Raw genomic sequence first — 20,085 nt, forward strand, 5'->3', positions numbered from 1 at the left:
CAACATTTTCTATGCGTTCCTTCCAATGTAAGTTGTTCGTAATTGTAATTCCTAGGTATTTGCTTGAATCCACGGCCTTTAGATTTGACTGATTTATCGTGTAACTGAAGTTTAACGAATTCCTTTTAGCACTCGTGTGGATGATCTCACACTTTTCGTTATTTAGGGCCAACTACCAATTTTCTCACCATTCAGATATCTTTTCTAAATCATTTTTCAGTTTATTTTGGTCTTCTGATGACCTTATTAATCAATAAACGATAGCGTGTTCTGCAAACAACCTAAGTCAGCTGCGCAGATTGTCTCCCAAATCGTTTATATAGATAAGGAACAGAAAAGGGCCTATAACACTACCTTGGGGAACGCCAGAAATCACTTCTGTTTTACACGATAACTTTCCGTCAATAACTACGAACTGTGACCTCTCTGACAGGAAATGACAAATCCAGTCACATAACTGAGACGATATTCAATAAGCACGCAATTTCACTACAAGCCTGTTTGTGTGGTACAGTGTCAAAAGCCTTCCGAAAATTCAGAAATACGGAATCGATCTGAAATCTCTTGTCAACAGCACTCAGCACGTCATGCGAATAAAGAGCTAGTTGTGTTTCACAAGAACGATGTGTTCTAAACCCATGTTGACTGTGTGTCAATAGACCATTTTCTTCGAGGTATGTTCGAACACAATATATGTTCCAAAATCCTGCTCAATTTTGACGTTAATGATATGGGCCTGTAATTTAGTGGATTACTCATACTACCTTTCTTGAATATTGGTGTGACCTGTGCACTTTCCAGTCTTTGGGCACGGATCTTTCGTCGAGCGAACGGCTTTAAATGATTATTAAGTATGGAGCTAATGCATCAGCATACTCTGAAAGGAACATTACTGTCTGGAGCAGAAGACTTGCTTTTATTAAGTGATTTAAATTGTTTCAATACTCCGAGGATATTTACTTCTACGTTATTCATGTTGGCAGCTGTTCTTGTTTGAATTCTGGAATATTTACTTCGTCTCCTTTTGAGAAGGCATTGCGGAAGTCTGTGTTTAATAAGTCTGCTTTGGCATCACTGTCTTCGATAGTATCCCCATTGCTATCGCACAGAGAAGGCACTGATAATTTCTTGCCGCTAACATACTTCACATACGACCAGAATCTCTTTGGATTTTCTGCCAGGTTTCGAGACCGAGACAAAGTTTCGTTGTGGAAACTGTTATAGGCATCTCGCATTGAAGTCCGCGCTGAACGTCGAGCTTCTGTAAAAGATAGCCGATGTTGGAGATTTTGCGTCTGTCTAAATGTGACATGTTTTTTGTTGTTTCTGCAACAGTGTTCTGACTTGTTTTATGTACCAAGGAGGATAAGCTCCATCGTTCGACAATTTAATTGGTATAAATCTCTCAACTGCTGCCGTTACTACCTCTCTGAATTCAAGCCACATCTGGTCTACACTTATATTATTAATTTGGATGGAGTGACGATTGTCTCTCAGGAAAGCGTCAATTGAATTTTTATCTGCTTTCTTGAGTAGATACATTTTTCGTTTATCTTTGGATGATTTGGGGGTTACAATATTCAATCTCGCTATGATAACTCTGCGTTCACTAATCCCTGTATCCGTTTTGATGCTCGTTATTAACTCATTATTATTTGTTGCTAAGAGGTCAAATGTATTTTCACAACCGTTTACTATTCGCGTGGGCTCATGAACTTATTACTCGAAATAATTAGCAGAAAATGCGTTCAGCACAATTTCGGATGATGTTTTATGCTCATCTCCGGAATTAAACATGTATTTTCGCGAACATATCGAGGGTAAAATAATGTCACCACCAACTGTAATCGTATTATTATCAAGAATAAAATAATTGGGTACTTACCTGGTTTCTGTGGTCGTAAGGCCTCTACCCATTGTTCCAGTCTGGGATGCACTTGAGAAGGATGTATACCTACTTACTTTATACTCGTCAAATTCCATGAGTTGCGTGCGGGGCATAATGTAACAGCAAGATGCTGAAACTGTTCTGTTGACCCGCTGAATCCACGCCGCAGTCAGTAGCTGCTGTCACCGGGGTTTTTGCTTTCAATTTCCAGTTATTGTTTTTTTTTTTCTTTTTGTGTGAAGAGTGACTGGGTTACTTTAAAGAAAACAGCGACCCAAAGTTTGACAATCTGTAATATCCACAACAGTGTGTGATCGCAAGCATTTGTTTTATGGACGCAGAACAATCCGAAAATGCTCATTACGATTGACGGTCATTGAATACAACAAATATTTACGATCGTAGAGTGTTGTGGGTTTTACATATTGTTGTATTTTTTGTTTTTTGCATGTTTCGTGGATTACATTCTTGATAAATCCCGACGATGTGGTACGTGTTAGTAGGATGGCCAATAAGATGCGTGGCTAAGTGCTCACAATTTACATAAATGGATTTTTTAAAATTTTAATCTTCAACAATAGTTGATAATTGTAATTCTACTATGTATATACTATTTGCACAGAAGTTTGTCTATGAAGTAGAAGTAGTTGTCAAGTTGAAATTACTCCATTTTGTTTTTGTAACTTCCATTATCAGGTTGCAGCTATAACTCACAAAGGATGTGGTGAAACATTTTTACGGCTGCATATATTGCTCCCTTCTGTGCAGAGTAAGGCTAAGTTGTGGTCAGAGGAGGTATATTTGTTTCTGGTGTCATATTTATGACAACCTCTATTATTTTCATGTAGTGCACGATTCTTCACCACAAAACTCGTAAGAGAGTAAATGTATTTTGAGGTTGTTGTTAGTACGCTAATTTTTAGTCACCAAATATTATCCTTGCTTCTATACAAGGAATATTTTGTGCTTATGTGTGATATCGTCCCAAAAACTATTCCAAAAGAAATAAAAGAATGTAAGTGTCTAAAGTAAGCTAATTTTGTTATGTTTTCATCAACAAAATTACACCCAGTGCAAGAATTTGTGAACTCAAGCGCCTGAGAGGCTTTATAACATGCGTTTTCAATTCAGTTTGTCTATCAGTATGCAATGCCACGGGTTCTGAAAATCAGTTTTACATATTTTCTTTTCCCCGTGCTGTACTGTTATTGAAAATATCTTGCCTTGTACAGCGCTGAATTAACTGTTAAATAGTTAAGTAATAGACCATTTACCAGTCGGGGACGGCCCGGCGATTTGCCTTTACACGAATAACCTGTTTCTCGGAACTGTTAATGTCATCGTGTAATGCTCTGTGCTGTATGAGGATCCGTATACCATACCTAGTACGAAAGTCACGCTGAACAGCTGTTACTGACCCGCACTGCGAAGAACGTAGAACACAAAACGATTTTTGTTGTCCCGACCCCTTTTTTTACTTGAACTGAAGTGGGCGCACACTGCTGCGGGAACTCTCGAGAGTTTGCTCTTTCCAAGAGTATGTTGTTCATGAACGTACCTCAAATGACGTAATAGTTATGATTTTTTAAAATCGGATGACTGTTTTTGATATACTCTGTATTTAATAGTATAATTCTGTCCTCGTTACAACATATTACAAACAAAAATATGGAATTTTAATTGAATCTTTTCCTCATATATAGCGGTTTTGATGCGATCAATCTCATCCAGTACACTGGTCCATCTCACCCACACACCTATGGATGAGATGGACCATTCAGGTATTTTTTCATTTTATCATATCTTTCGTATTTTAAGTAGCATTGCCTCAATAACATATTTCAGTTAAGTTTATATGACACGCTATTCAAATGCGCTGGCAGAAGTCAAAAAAGTTAAAAAAAGTATTTTATGCTGAAGAAGAAAAAGTGGCCCAACTCTCCAGGGTTTAGCCTAATGGTAAGTGGCGTGTTCAGTGGAGTAGCTCTTCTGCAAGTCAAGTTGTGCAGACGAATGCCGGACATCTGCCACGCCGGACATTTGCCACACTTGCCTCGTCGCCAGGTAGCGATCCCTCAGTTAAGGTACGCCCTTCCTACTTCTGTCCACTTTCAAACCGCCGTCTCTACATCTTACTCGATACAACCAGTATACGTAAGGGACCTTCTTCTTCGACATCTTGTCCAAATACAGAGCTTCTTTTCCAAAATAGATATATTTATAACTTTTGGGAAACGAAAGCAACACAGACGATTATGTCAGTTTGTAATTAGTTCTGCCAAGTATAAATATAAAAGGTGGGAATTTAAGGATATGGGACCTGGATAAACTAAAAGAACCAGAGGTTGTACAGAGTTTCAGGGAGAGCATAAGGGAGCAATTGACAGGAATGGGGGAAAGATATACAGAAGAAGAAGAATGGGTAGCTTTGAGGGATGAAGTAGTGAAGGCAGCAGAGGATCAAGTAGGTAAAAAGACGAGGGCTGCAGGAAATCCTTGGGTAACAGAAGAAATACTGAATTTAATTGATGAAAGGAGAAAATATAAAAATGCAGTAAATGAAGCAGGCAAAAAGGAATACAAACGTCTCAAAAATGAGATCGACAGGAAGTGCAAAATGGCTAAGCAGTCATGGCTATAGGACAAATGTAAGGATATAGAGGCTTATCTCATTAGGGGTAAGATAGATACTGCCTACAGGAAAATTAGGGGACCTTTGGAGATAAGAGAACCACTTGTATAAACATCAAGAGCTAAGATGGAAACCCAGTTCTAAGCAAAGAAGGGAAAGCAGAAAGGTGGAAGGAGTATATAGAAGGTCTATACAAGGGCGAAGTACTTGAGGACAATATTATGGAACTGGAAGAGGATGTAGATGAAGATGAAATGGGAGATACAATACTGCGTGAAGAGTTTGACAGAGCACTGAAAGACCTGAGTCGAAACAAGGCCCCTGGAGTAGACAACATTCCATTGGAACTACTGACGGCCTTGGGAAAGCCAGTCCTGACAAAACTCTACCATCTCGTGAGCAAGATGTATGAAACAGGCGAAATACCCTCAGACTTCAAGAAGAATATAATAATTCCAATCCCAAAGAAAGCAGGTGTCGACAGATGTGAAAATGACCGAACTATCAGTTTAATAAGTCACAGCTGCAAAATACTAACGTGAATTCTTTACCGACGAATGGAAAAACTAGTAGAAGCCGACCTCGGGGAAGATCAGTTTGGATTCCGTAGAAATGTTGGAACACGTGAGGCAATACTGACCTTACGACTTATCTTAGAAGCTACATTAAGGAAGGGCAAACCTACGTTTCTAGCATTTGTAGACTTAGAGAAAGCTTTTGGCAATGTTGACTGGAATACTCTTTTTCAAATTCTTAAGGTGGCAGGGGTAAAATACAGGGAGCGAAAGGCTATTTACAATTTGTACAGAAATCAGATCGCAGTTATAAGAGTCGAGGGGCATGAAAGGGAAGCAGTGGTTGGGAAAAGAGTGAGACAGGGTTGTAGCCTCTCCCCGATGTTATTCAATCTGTATATGGAGCAAGCAGTGAAGGAAACAAATGAAAAATTTGGAGAAGAAATAAAAACTTTGAGGTTCGCCGATGACATCGTAATTCTGTCAGAGACAGCAAAGGACTTGGAAGAGCAGTTGAACGGAATGGACAGAGTCTTCAAAGGAGGGTATAAGATGAACATCAACAAAAGTAAAACGAGGATAATGGAATGCAGTCGAATTAAGTCGGGTGATGCTGAGGGAATTAGATTAGGAAATGAGACACTTAAAGTAGTAAAGGAGTTTTGCTATTTGGGGAGCAAAATAACTGATGATGTTCGAAGTAGAGAGGATATAAAAGGTAGACTGGAAATGGCAAGGGAAGCGTTTCTGAAGAAGAGAAATTTGTTAACATCGAGTATAGATTTAAGTGTCAGGAAGTCATTTCTGAAAGTATTTGTATGGAGTGTAGCCATGTATGGAAGTGAATCATGGACAATAAATAGTTTGGACAAGAAGAGAATTGAAGCTTTCGAAATGTGGTTCTACAGAAGAATGCTGAAGATTAGATGGGTAGATCACATAACTAATGAGGAAGTATTGAATCGGATTGGGGAGAAGAGAAGTTTGTGGCATAACTTGACCAGAAGAAGGGATCGGTTGGTAGGACATGTTCTGAGGCATCAAGGGATCATCAATTTCGTATTGGAGGGCAGCGTGGAGGGTAAAAATCGTAGAGGGAGACCAAGAGATGACTACACTAAGCAGATTCAGAAGGATGTAGGTTGCAGTAGGTACTGGGAGATGAAGAAGCTTGCACAGGGTAGAGTAGCATGAAGAGCTGCATCAAACCAGTCTCAGGACTGAAGACCACAGCAACAACAACAGATCCCTCTGTCTGTGTGGTAGCTTCCTTTCACGCTTACTGATTGCGTTAGAAACAGTCCATCGCCATGAGAGCAACAAGAAAGGAACGATGCAAAGAGAATGCGAATGTACGCTAATCATTTCTTTTTGATCACTGCATTTGAGCCTACTTTAATTACTACAACTACATGCCCAAAAGACAATAAGTAAAGAAGAAATGGGTATGTGAATGTTTGAAAAAAAGAACGACATCCTCCATATTAATTTACCCTCTAAAATGCGATATCCCTTGCGGCGAAACATTAGTTAATAAAGTGTAGAAGTACAATGTTCAAAACATGACTGAAAATACGTTCACTAAATAGAGATAAGATAATCTATGATTAACATATCATCTAAAGTCGACGTACAATTTTAAAATGTTAGAAATAAGGAAATGAAGTAATACATAATGCTATGCTTGTAACGTATGTTGTTGTTCTAAGCATCCTAGGTTTTGGAGGGCAAAGCCGTAATTGTAAAGGTCTGCACTACAACAGAAGCAAGAAGCAGAACTTAAGGAAAAATAATGTAATGTGCGTTCCAGCTCACAAGCGACATTGAAGCACATAGTTCCTGTGACTTAGTTTGGGCGGAGGTTAAATTCGACAACCGGAATAAATTAATAACTGGCTCCTTTTACCGATCCCCGGTCTCAGATGAAACAGTGGCTGGACAGTTCCAAGAAAACTTGAGTCTGATCACAAATAGGTACTCTACTCATACAATTAGAGTTGGCACTGACTTCAGTTTATCTTCCGTATGTTGACAAAAATACATTTCAGACCCTATTGTAGATAGAAAACAACTTCCATAATTGTTTTAAATACTTTTTATAAAATTATTTTGAACAATTAGTTCACGAGGCCATTCAAATTGTAGATGGTTACGAAAACACACTTGACCTCTTAGCTACAAATAATCCTGAGCATCACGACGGATACAGGGATTACAGTCGTAGCGAGGCTCAGTTCCGGAACAAAGAAATTCACCAAATCTAAACGCGAAATATACCTATTTATAAAAGCAACTAAAAAATCAGTTGACATCTTTGTAAGAGACAGTCTCCAATCCCTCCAAACTATGTAAGTGAAGACCATTTGTGGCTTAATTTGAAAGAAATAGTATCAACAGCACTCGAGAGATTTATACCAAATAAATTAATAAGAGACGGAACTGATCCCCCATGGTACACAAAACACGACAGAAAGCTGATGCAGGAGCACCGAAAAAGGCAAGTATAATTTAGACGAACGCAAAATCTCCAAGACTGGCGAAGTTTTACTGAGGCTCGAAATTTGGTGCGGATTTCATTGCGAGATGCATTTGATAGTATCCACAACGAAACTCCGTCTAGAAATGCGGCGGAAAATCCAAAGAGATTCTGGTTCCACGTTAAGTAAACCAGCGGAAAGGCTCAGTAAGCGATGAGGAAGAGGAGGGGGAGGAGGGGGAGACGAGGGACCCAACCCTTCGGGGCAGGTAAAATCGTGGCAAATGTCCGGCGTGGCAAATGGCCGGACACCGTGCAGACGTGTTGAACTGTTCTTAAATGCAGTATATTTTCCAAAACTTTTGAGAAGGAAGTTGAAAATGAAAGTAGACGCTGCTCGTCATCATGGAGATGTGTCAGGTTTGTGGATTGCAATTTGAGCAGCTTACAGCGGTGACCGGTCTGTGCAGGTGATGCTGGGTCTCCAGCACTCGGACATCCTGCTGGGCAAGATGGACGGCGGCGCCGGCTCCGGCGCCGGCTCCGGTGGAGGCGGGCAGGGCCAGGACGGCGGCGCCGGAGGCAGCGGAGGCGGCGGGGGCGGCGGGGGCGGGCTGTTCGGCGCGGCTGGTGACGCGGGCCCCGGGCCCACGCCGCCGCTCGTCACTCAGCCTGCCACCAAGCGCAAGGATGATCCGCTGCTGCAGCACGCCGACTCACAGCAGCAGCAGCAGCAGCAGCAGCAGCAGCAACAGCAGACCTTCATCGTCTCCGGTGTGTACGCCGTACACTCACATGCAGCCCGTATTGTGATGTAACTACGAAATCCACCTGTCCTGGATTGTTATTCTTGAAGACTGGTCTCACGCAGCTCTCCACCCCACTCTATGCTGCACAAGTACTGCAGCATCAATCCATTTCAGGCTCCTTACTGTAATCAACCTTTATATCCCACTATAATTTCTACCCCTCTGTCACCAAATAAACTTCCTTTCGATGTCCCAGGACCAGCCCTCAATGGCTGATAAGCACGATGTATTGAATGAACTGCCGGCCGCTGTGGCTGAGCGGTTCTAGACGCTTCAGTTCGGAACTGCGCTGCCGCTCCGGTCGCAGGTTCGAATCCTGCCTCTGGCACGGATGTGTGCGATGTCCTTAAGTTAGTTTGGTTTAGGTAGTTCTAAGTCTAGGAGACTGATGACCTCAGATGTTAAGTCGCATAGTGCTTGGAGCAATTTAATCCATTTTTGAACGATTCCTGCCAACGGATTTATTTTGTTCAGTATCCCATCCTTAAATATTCTTCAGCATTCCTCTGTAGCGTCATATTTCTTCTCGTCTGCGCCGTTAATCGTTCACATTTCACTTCCATGTGGCCGGCCGCGGTGGTCTCGCGGTTAAGGCGCTCAGTCCGGAACCGCGCGACTGCTGCGGTCGCAGGTTCGAATCCTGCCTCGGGCATGGATGTGTGTGATGTCCTTAGGTTAGTTAGGTTTAAGTAGTTCTAAGTTCTAGGGGACTGATGACCAAAGAAGTTAAGTCCCATAGTGCTCAGAGCCATTTGAACCATTTTTGAACTTCCATGTGAGGCAACACTCCAAACAAAATAATATCTAGGACGTTATTGGCAGACACCAACCGTAATTTCACTAATTTTGCCTACGGAGATTACATCATTCAGTGTTCACACAAATGTTATTTATTGGCTATACCGGTATCGACTTTTCGGTCAGCAAAATGGTTCAAATGTCTCTCAGCACTATGGGACTTAACATCTGTGGTCATCAGTCCCCTAGAATTTAGAACAACTTAAACCTAACTAACCTAAGGACATCACACACATCCATGCCCGAGGCAGGATTCGAACCTGTGACCGCAGCGGTCACGCGGTTCCACACAGAAGCGCCTAGAACCGCACAGCTACACCGGCCGGCTTTCGGTCAGCCATCGGGAAAGAAGCATTATGGACTATTGACAACGACTGAAAAGGTGAAACTGGTATACTCAATAAATAAAATTTGTGTGACCATTGACTGATGCAAACCTTATACTCCAAACAAATACTTCTAACACAGGACAGAAAGAAGGTCGGCCTCCATCGTAATATCATCTGTCTTCTATATTGCATTGCAGATCTAGATATCGACTGACAGTGCAGTCAACATCAGTGTTATAAATAAAAGTAATACAGGAATCAGACATATAAACAGCAGATTAAAACTGTGTGCCGGGCCGAGACACATAGCAGCGCACACTCCGCTGCAGAGTGAAAATCTCATTATATAAACAGCTCATTGATCAAACGCCATGTCCACCATTGTAAATAATTACAATTCCACAGTTTCGTACCGTTATAAGTAATCATGTAAACTGAATGTAATTATAACGACATACATTCTAATCTAACTCTACCATGTACAAGCATTAGTCCAATGGAGGTTGCTGTTTACAGTTCCACACACCTACCATAGGATTAAGTCGTACTGAAAAACCAACGCCCTCTATTTATTTCCCTTAAATAAAAGCTTGGTTTAAGTTAAATTGCTTTTTTAATACATAACAATACGCAAATCCAAATAGTAATTATAATAAAATATAATTTTGTCTGGAGGCACACGGATTTAAAAATTCATTATGACGAATGTTACATTTCCTCTTATTGGATATCCAATGCCCTCTACTTTTTATTTCCCATATGTAAATCAATGCGTTAAGCTAAAAAAAAAATTATATACGAAGATAGTAACTGTTCTCGAAAGGACAGATACCACTGATGACCGTGCAGCTTCTCTAGAATAAATGATAATGAATTGAAACCCTCAGCTGCCGACAGGTGTTGTTGATATACCTCGATGTGGACAGCTGAAAATGCTTGGCCCGACCGGGACTCGAACCTGGGATCTCCTGCTTGCATGGCAGACGCTCTATCCATCTTTTTTTTTTCGGTATTGCTCGTTGCGTATGGTCTGGGCGGAGGTCACAATACATCCGTTCAAGTTGATCGTTGATTCCTTTACTCAGTTTTCTTTTTTTTTTTTTTTTTTTTATTACAGAGGGCAAGTAGCCCCCTGACCGAACAAGCTGAGCTACCATGCTGGTGCAACCATATCCACTGCACCAACTGTATACACATCTGAACCACTGAGAACACAGATGCATATCCCGACTGCAGGGACTTATCCCTTGCACGCTTCTCGTGAGACCCACATTCTCAACTATCCACAGTCTACATACGTAATGTACCTAGTAGATATTTGCCCATCCACTCATTACTCGCGCACACTAAGGTGACGATTCCCGTAAGAGTTCGGGCAACCTGTACACATTCGCACAGACGAAGCTCAATGGCTAGGTATCTGTTCTTTCGAGAACAGTTACTATCTTCATATATATACAGTTAAAGGCTACCCAGTCATTGACCTTCGTCTGTGCGAATGTGCACAGGTTGCCCGAACTCTTACGGGAAATCGTCACCTTAGTGTGCGCGAGTAATGAGTGGATGGGCAAATATCTACTAGGTACATTACGTATGTAGATTGTGGATAGTTGAGAATGTGGGTCTCACGGGAAGCGTGGAAGGAATACGTCCCTGCAGTCGCGGTATTCGTCTGTGTCCTCGGTGGCTCAGATGGGTAGAGCGTCTGCCATGTGAGCAAGAGATCCCGGGTTCGAGTCCCGGTCGGGCACACATTCTCAGCTGTCCCCATCGAGGTATATCAATGACACCTGTCGGCAGCTGAGGGTTTCAATTAATTATCATTCAAAAATTTATTTGCATAAAATACAGAGAGTTCAAAAAGTAACTCTAATAAAATACAATTTTGTCTGGAGGCACAAATGGCTCTAAGCACTATGGGACTTAACATCTGAGGTCATCAGTCCCCGAGACTTAGAACTATTTAAACTTAACTAACCTAAGGACATCACAGACATCCATGCCAGAGGCAGGATTCGAACCTGCGATCGTAGCAGCTGCACGGTTCCGAACTGAATTCGGCCACAGCGGCCGGCCTGGAGGCACATAAATTCAAAAAATCATTACGACAGGTATTACATCTCGCCCTACCCGACAGCCAATGCTCTTTTTTTATACTGCCCATATCTAAAACAATGGGTTAACATAATTTTTTATATAACGGGTGTCCAGGAAGTAAGGACAAACTTGAATTTTGAGCCATTTTGTCATATGAGGTTTGGCAGCTATGGTTTTTTTCATATTTGTTATCTGGGATCTTTCCCATTAGCAGCCTGATAGCTTTTGTGTGGCGAGCATTGTTGTTTGATGTTTATTTTCGCCATGGAGCAGATGACAACTGAGCAACATATCGAAATGATAAAAAGTTATTACAAAAACAGTGGAAGTCGCACGGCAACCGTTCGTGAAGTGTGTGTGTAGTGGTGTGGTGGTTAGTGTTTAACGTCCCGTCGACAACGAGGTCATTAGAGACGGAGAGCAAGCTCGGGTTAAGGAAGGATTGGGAAGGAAATCGGCCGTGCCCTTTCAAAGGAACCATCCCGGCATTTGCCCGAAACGATTTAGGGAAATCACGGAAAACCTAAATCAGGATGGCCGGAGACGGGATTGAACCGTCGTCCTCCCGAATGCGAGTCCAGTGTGCTAACCACTGCGCCACTTCGCTCGGTGTGAAGTGTGTGTGACACACGAACACAATGCTACTCTAAACGAATCATCAGTTCGGAAGTTGATCCGGAAGTTTGAGGCCATGGGTTGTGTTTCAATCGCTAAGGAAACAGGACCACCGAGTTCTGTTTGAATACAAGATCTGAAAATGCATTCACCTTGCACAAGAGCTGAAGCCTATAGGTCTTGGAAAGACACATCGATTTGCTCAATGGCTCCTGGCTCGACAAGAGGGTACTTTTGTGAAAATGATGAGTGAATTTCCGTCACTGTGAGCGGCGACTGTTGCCGAAACATGCTTTCTGGTTGGTTTTTCTCTCTTATTGATGAAAATGACGATTTTTGGTCTCGACAAGAGGGTGCCTCATGTCACACATCCCGTGAAACGGTTGTTCTGCTGAATAAAATGTTTCCTCAGAAAATTATCTCTTTGGGTGGCAACCAGGAATCGACTGCCAGATTATGCGATCTTACACCTTGTGATTTTTTGTGGGGCTTCGTGAAATAAAAACTGTATGTGAACAAACCACAAACAATACACCAATTGAAGTTTGAATTTAAAATGGTTATTAACGGCACCCCACCAGATGTTTGTGAAAACGTCATCGAGAACTTCAGTGAACGCATTGCTCGTTGCCGCGCGGCCTTGGGTGGTCATCTGGTGGATATAATTTTTCTTAGATAACTGGAAGAAGTTATTCAATGTGTATGTGAAAAAAAACTACATTTTCAATAAATTTTGTATGTTCTATAGTACTTTAATATTCGTCCCTACTTCCCGGACACCCTCTAAATAAAAATACAATGAATTCAAATAACAATTATAATAAAACAGTTTTGACTGTTGACACATAAATTCAAAAAAAGGAGAATAAAACAGGAAAACATACACCGTCTGAAAAAAAGGAGAAGAAGGTGATGCAGCCGCAAGGTGAGGAGGAAACGAAATGAAATTTAGCGGTTTGACAGCGTATCTGATTAACTTAACTTTTCATAACTGGGATACACAGTAATGTGAAATTTTTTGAAAGACAATATGTTTACACCAGTGACTGTTAAACTTTTATTTCCACTATTGAAATTTCAGCCTTAGGCCATTATCAAGTGCAGATGATTTGGCTTTAAGCCATGTCAACTTTATACAGGCTGACACATTTATATGACGTTGTCATTTGCTGTTATATACATTCGTAACGGTGCTACGTAGTGCGAGCACACATGTCTGTGCTGTTTTACGATATATGGACATATAAATGTGTCAGCCTGTATAAAGTTGACATTTCTTAAAGCCAAAACATCTACACTTGATAATGGCCTAAGGCCGAAATTGCAATAGCGGAAATAAAAAGTTTAACAGTCACTGACGTAAACATGATGTCTTTCAAACAAGAAAAAGAAAAGAGAAAAAAAGGTGTCTGATGTTACAGCAGTGATGAGAAATAGTCTAATTCATGAAGAGTTGGAAGGATGAGCCCACTTATCAGTACGACGTTGTATCCCCTCAAGCCTGAATGCACGGACTAATTCGGTTGTGAAAGATGTCATAAATACCTTCTATCCTCTGATGTGCGCACCATGCTGGGCACGGGAATACGTCAACACCAAGCAGTCAGTTCACAGAGGCGCGTGCCATGTGTGGACGAGCATTGTCCTGCTGAAAAGTCGCACCACGATGATGTCGCATAAGAGCTAAAACATGAGAACGCAGGACGTCCGCGACCTATCGTTGTGTCGTCAGAGTTCCCTCAGTCCCTACCAGACGTGAAGTCATAGGTGATGGCTCCTCACTCCACGACATCCATACTCCGCAAGCCACCTGAAGGTGTGTGGCGGAGGGTACCTTGAGTACCTCTATCGGTTCTCTCCTCTGTTCCAGTCTCGTATTGTACGTGGAAAGAAGGACTGTCGGTATGCTTCTGTGTGGGCTCTGATCTCTCTGATTTTATCCTCATGGTCTCTTCGCGAGATATACGCAGGAGGGAGCAATATACTGCTTGACTCTTCGGTGAAGGTATGTTCTCGAAACTTCAACAAAAGCCCGGACCGAGCTACTGAGCGTCTCTCCTGCAGAGTCTTCCACTGGAGTTTATCTATCATCAACGTAACGCTTTCGCGATTACTAAATGATCCTGTAACGAAGCGTGCTGCTCTCCGTTGGATCTTCTCTATCTCTTCTATCAGCCCTATCCGGTACGAATCCCACACTGCTGAGCAGTATTCAGGCAGTGGTCGAACAAGGGTACTATAACCTACTACCTTTGTTTTCGGATTGCATTTCCTTAGGATTCTTCGAATGAATCTCGGTCTGGCATGTGCTTTACCGACGATCGACTTTATATGATCATTCCATTTTAAATTACTCCTAATGCGTACTCCCAGATAATTTATGGAATTAGCTGCTTCTAGTTGCTGACCCGCTATTTTGTAGCTAAATGATAATGGATCTTTCTTCCTTTCTATGTATTCGCAGCACATTACACTTGTCTACATTGAGATTCAATTGCCACTCCCTACACCATGCGTCAATTCGCTGCAGATCCTCCTGCATTTCAGTACAATTTTCCATTGTTACAACTTCTCGATGTACCACAGCACCATCCGCAAGAAGCCTCAGTGTACTTCCGATGTCATCCACAATGTCATTTATGTATAATGTGAATAGCAACGGTCCTACGACTCTCCCCTGCGGCACACCTGAAATCACTCTTACTTCGGAAGACTTCTCTCCACTGAGAATGACATGCTACGTTCTGTTATCTAGGAACTCTTCAATCCAATCACACAATTGGTCTGATAGTCCATATGCTCTTACTTTGTTCATTAAACGACTGAGAGGAACTGTATCGAACGCCTTGCGGAAGCCAAGAAACACGGCATCTTCCTGGGAACCAGTGTCTATGGCCCTCTGAGTCTCGTGGACGAATAGCACGAGCTGGGTTTCAGACGACCGTCTTTTTCGAAACCCATGCTGATTCCTACAGAGTAGATTTCTAGCCTCCAGAAAATACATTATACTCGAACATAATACGTGTTCCAAAATTCTACAACTGATCGACGTTGGAGATATAGGTCTATAGTTCTGCACGTCTGTTCGACGTCCCTTCTTGTAAACGGGGATGACCTGTGCCAGAAGTAACATCGTTCTGCCTTACCAAAATGTCGGAAGAATGGTGGCCGACATGCTCGTCGACGATTGTCGTCCGAGGTAGTGCATCGCTGAACACAATGTGAAGCCATTCATCACCTGTCCATGCTTTCCGGTCACGGAATCATTCCAAATGCATAGATGTGTAACGATTCCCACGCGCTCGGTGTACAATACGGCAATCCTCCATTGTGCTGGTCAGGGGTGGTCGACCGGAACTTTAATGACGAGAATGGCTGCCCTCACGTTGGCATGCTGTCCACCACTGAGCCACAGTCACTTCCGAATGCCCCTACAAAACTACTCAACCAGCCGGTCAGACGGAAGACCGACAATTTAGCGCCCTTCCCCCCCCCCCCCCCCCCCCCTCCCACCCACCCTCACCCAAGCTCTGTCAGGTTCCGAAAACGCAGTCACACACGAGGACGCGACAACTTCGTGTCCTTCACAGCTATCACTCAACGTAAGATGCTGTCCTCTCTCCTTTACACGCTACCAGGCGTGGTAGCTACACGAAACACCATCAGCACTAATGAACTCTGCTGACCGTTCTACCTGTCACAGACTCTATTCATTTACATGCGCTCCAATGGCGAGTACGTGTGCGAAGTGACATTGACATCCGACCATCCGACCATACATTCTGCATGCTTTACTTTTTTTTATCAGGCAGTGTATATTTCCAATTTTCAGTATAACTCTTCTGTTTATTGCATTCTGCATCTTATATCCTCTTCACTTCTGCCGTCGTTAGTTTTTTTCGCTAGGCAAGTAGTAAAACTCGCCTACTACATTCAGCATCACATTTCCTAACCGAATTCCTTCATTATCACCTGACTTCATTACACTTGTTTTATTTACACTATGTTCATTCTTTGCATAAAAAAAACCTTCACATTGGAAAATAAGCTCACAAATGAGCATATATTAATATTAAACGGCACAAATTTCGACTTTGATAGCGCTTTAAGCCAGAAGTAACGGCTTACAGCCACCACTTTGAGCGGTCTTTATTTTCTGGAGTTATAAATCGTGCACGTGTCTCATCTTAAGTAACAAATTTGCTCATAAAACCAACTGATTTCATCGTGAAATTCTCTTTCACATTTAGTTTTAGTCAACCTTCAACAAATACGACGCCTACTAGCACAAAGGTGTCTTCCAAATTCCTACAATGTCACCTATTTAATGTTAACTTTCATTTGTGACAGCAAGTTTGGGACATCTTTCACGTCAACGACTTTCAGGAGAAGTACTTCCTGTTTGAATTCAATCACCCATATCATACCATCAAATGGAAGGACAGACGTCCTGTTAACGTCCCCTAGCTTTGGACGGGTAATCGCACTCTATAAGCTATCGCGCATGGGTGTATGTGTTTGCCCTTAGGATAATTTAGGTTCAGTAGTGTGTAAGCTTAGGGACTGATGACCTTAGCAGTTAAGTCCCATAAGATTTCACATACATTTGAACATTTTCGTTTAATGTAGCCGTCTGGTAACACGCACAGTCAGGTTACATCCAGCTAGACTGTGTCTAGCGTCATTAAGTTGGCAGGAACAGTTCAAAATCGATAATCTTTTCTCTGAAGGTCGAGTGTATGTGAACACACACGAAATCAGATAAAAGAGGAATTATTTCTTATGTTCAATGATAGTACAGACTATGTTTCATTGCCTCTGTAACTAAACAATTAATAATTAATCAATGTGTTGAATAAATTGAAATTAAATAAAAGTTTCTTTTTTGACCTATATTTTGTGTGTCAGGCTCTATCCCCTGATTTTTTACTGATATTGGTTTCCTATAAAAAGTCATGCAATAGAGGGTCAAATTAACTTTGTCGGTATGCCAGGGTACAGACATATTTGCTTGCTTCAGTGATAGGATACCCCCACATTTAAACAGGATGGGACATGAAACCGACAGTTTTCTTTTTTAAATGAATCAGCCTAGCATTCGCCTTAAGTTACTTAGGAAGAACACCGATAACCAAAATTTTGATTCCGAACGAGTATTTCGACACTGCTCTTGGAGAAGGCATGTCTTGTGGTTGTATCAATGCGTCACTTAGTTGCGTTCATAGCTCCACGTCCGTCTCTCGATGCAATCATTTGTCAAGAACTCTCCAAGATGTGTGTATGTAGTGTGACAGGTATTTTGCAGAAATTTCTGAGAGTGTAAACACGAGTTGATAAAATTATTCAAATATTTTAGAATTCATTCCTATACAAAGAATCTACTTTTTTATTTCTTTAAAATTTGTAATAGCGGTAGTAGACAGATGATACAACCTTTATAATTTTGTAATGAATTTATGTGCGACATGCTAAAATGTTTCAGCAGCCATGGAGACTCCTACCCAGACGCCGACGACGACGTCCAAGAAGTCAGAGTCGAAGAGCAAAAAGAGTGACAATAACGGAGTGAAGAAGAAGAAAACGAGGTAATTATACACTACACGCAGACTTCACATCGAGCTTGGATCACAAACACAGATACCTGATTCCATGCTGCCGAACAAAAGAGTTTCATGTACCAAGAGGCACCGTGTCGAAAATTTAAAACGTATACAGGGAAAGCGGGAAAACATCATCCGCTAAGTCTGAACGCGGACGAAAGTGTGTGCTGAGTGATCGTCACGGGCGGTCATTGATGGGGATTGTCACGAAAAATAAGAGGACGACAGGGGCAAAATTGACTGCAGAATTAAATGTCACACTCGCTTCAAAGCCAAGGAATTTCAGGGCAAGCTGGAATTCGAAAACCGCACATCAGTGATGTAAATTCCCATAATCGAAAAACGTGGTACCGAAGCCATAGCACCTGAACTGTGGAGGAATGGAAGAAAGTCATTTGGTCGGATGAGTCTTGCTGCACACTGTTCCCAAAATCTGGCCGAGTCTACTTCCCAAGAGTGAAATACGGTGGAGGTTCGGTGATGATCTGTGCCGCCATATGGTGCTATTCCATGGGTCCCATGATTACTCTGAAAAGTTGCATAACTGCCAAGGATTGTCTGACCATTCTGGCTGATCAGGTCTTTTCCATGATACCCCCAGTGGTTATGCTGTGTTCCAAGACAACAGGACCCATGTTCACCAAGCTCCCATCGTCCAGGAATGGTTCTGTCAGCGCGAGCATAAATTATCACGTTGCCCCTGGCCACGACAGTCACCCGATCTCAGTATTATCGAGCGTTTGTGATCTACTTTGGAGAGGAGGGTGCGTGATCGCTTACACCTGGATCATCGTTGTCACTATTTTTGAGGAAGAATAGTATATGAGTCCCTTGAAAAGCACACAAGACCTGTATTTATCTGTATAAGATGACTGGAACATAATCTACGAACTGCGGTACAACCCGGCATCTTTCACTGACATGAAACTTATTTGCAGTTGCAAATATGGATAACAATCAGCTGTACGAGTAACTGAATCGTGACAATCAAAATTTGTGTTGGAATGGGACTTGAACACGGTTTTCTCGCTTATGGCGAGCGGCCGCCATACCATTAGGCTATCTCAGCACGCTTCAGTGCTAGATCTAAACTTCCATACATTGGCATTATGTGTAGTTGTGTATTCATTAGAAATGTTTCCGTACAGGTGAGCCGGCCGTTGTGACCGAGCGGTTCTAGGCGCTCCAGTTCGGAACCGCGCTGCTGCTACGGTCGCAGGTTCGAATCCTGCCTCGGGCATGGATGTGTGTGATGTCCTTAGGTTAGTTAGGTTTAAGTAGTTCTAAGTCTAGGTGACTGATGACCTCAGATGTTAAGTCCCATAGTGCTCAGAGCCATTGGAATCGTACAGGGGAGACATTTTAACTGAAAGACGTTGCCCGGTGTCTGTGTATAAATACGATATAGCAATGCTTGCATGCATGAATGCATGCATGTCAGATCAATATTGCATCGTAAATTTGAACAACACAGGCTCTCCAATATCGTATTTTTCACATACACAAAGTATTATCAGAGGTAAGTGAGAGATAAATAGCGGAAAAAATTCTAAAAATAGGGACCGAACCCTGGAAAGCTGGTTAATAACGTATTTAGCAGATGACGTCCCAGATTCCGACAACGCTACGGAAGCAACACGACGCGTACTACTTTGCGTAACATATACGAGGGTAATCCCAAAAGCAAGGTCTCCTATTTTTTTATAAGTACATAGACCTGATTATTTCTACAATGGTTTACGTCAGTTTACAGCTAGAACATTTAGCTATTTTTCGATACAATCAGCTTTTCTGTGGATGCATTTCTTGTAGACGCTGTGGCAGATTTTGTATGCCCATGTCATACCAGCTCGCCGCCATGCTGTTCAGAAAGTTATGAACCTCTTCTTTCACCTCGTCGTCGGAGCTGAATCGCTTTCCGGCCAAATGTTCTTTTAACCAAGGAAACAGGTGATAGTCACGGGGCGCCAAGTCAGGACAATAGGGTGGTTAGGTTATTATGTTCCACTGAAACTGTTACAGGAGAGCAACCGTTTGCCGAGTGATGTGTAGGCGAGTGTTGTCATGGAGAATGTGCACGCCCTTGCTCAACATTCCTCTTCTCCGGTTCAGAATTGCCCGTTTGAGTTTTTTCAGTGTCACACAGTACCTGTCAGCGTTAATTGTGGTCCCAGCGATTCAGCTCCGACGACGAGGTTAAAAAAGATGTTCATAACTTTCTGAACAGCATGGCGGTGACATGGTATGACTTGGGAATACAAAAACTGCCACAGCGTGTACAAAAATGCATAGACAGAAATAGTTACTATGTCGAAAAATAGCTAAA

At 42.2% G+C, this 20,085-nt stretch overlaps 1 protein-coding gene across 1 annotated transcript in view; it reads left to right on the top strand.

Moving 5' to 3' along the window:
* LOC126335894 (retinal homeobox protein Rx) overlaps positions 1–20,085 on the top strand; it is a 104,265-nt gene that overhangs the window by 24,177 nt on the left and 60,003 nt on the right. The window contains exons 2-4 of the mRNA XM_049999365.1: positions 7,982–8,083; positions 8,123–8,285; positions 17,642–17,744. Coding sequence (XP_049855322.1) covers positions 7,982–8,083; positions 8,123–8,285; positions 17,642–17,744 — 368 coding nt within the window. The remainder of the gene's footprint in view (positions 1–7,981; positions 8,084–8,122; positions 8,286–17,641; positions 17,745–20,085) is intronic.

This window comes from Schistocerca gregaria, chromosome 2, assembly GCF_023897955.1.
Source record: "Schistocerca gregaria isolate iqSchGreg1 chromosome 2, iqSchGreg1.2, whole genome shotgun sequence".
Lineage (NCBI taxonomy): Eukaryota > Metazoa > Arthropoda > Insecta > Orthoptera > Acrididae > Schistocerca > Schistocerca gregaria.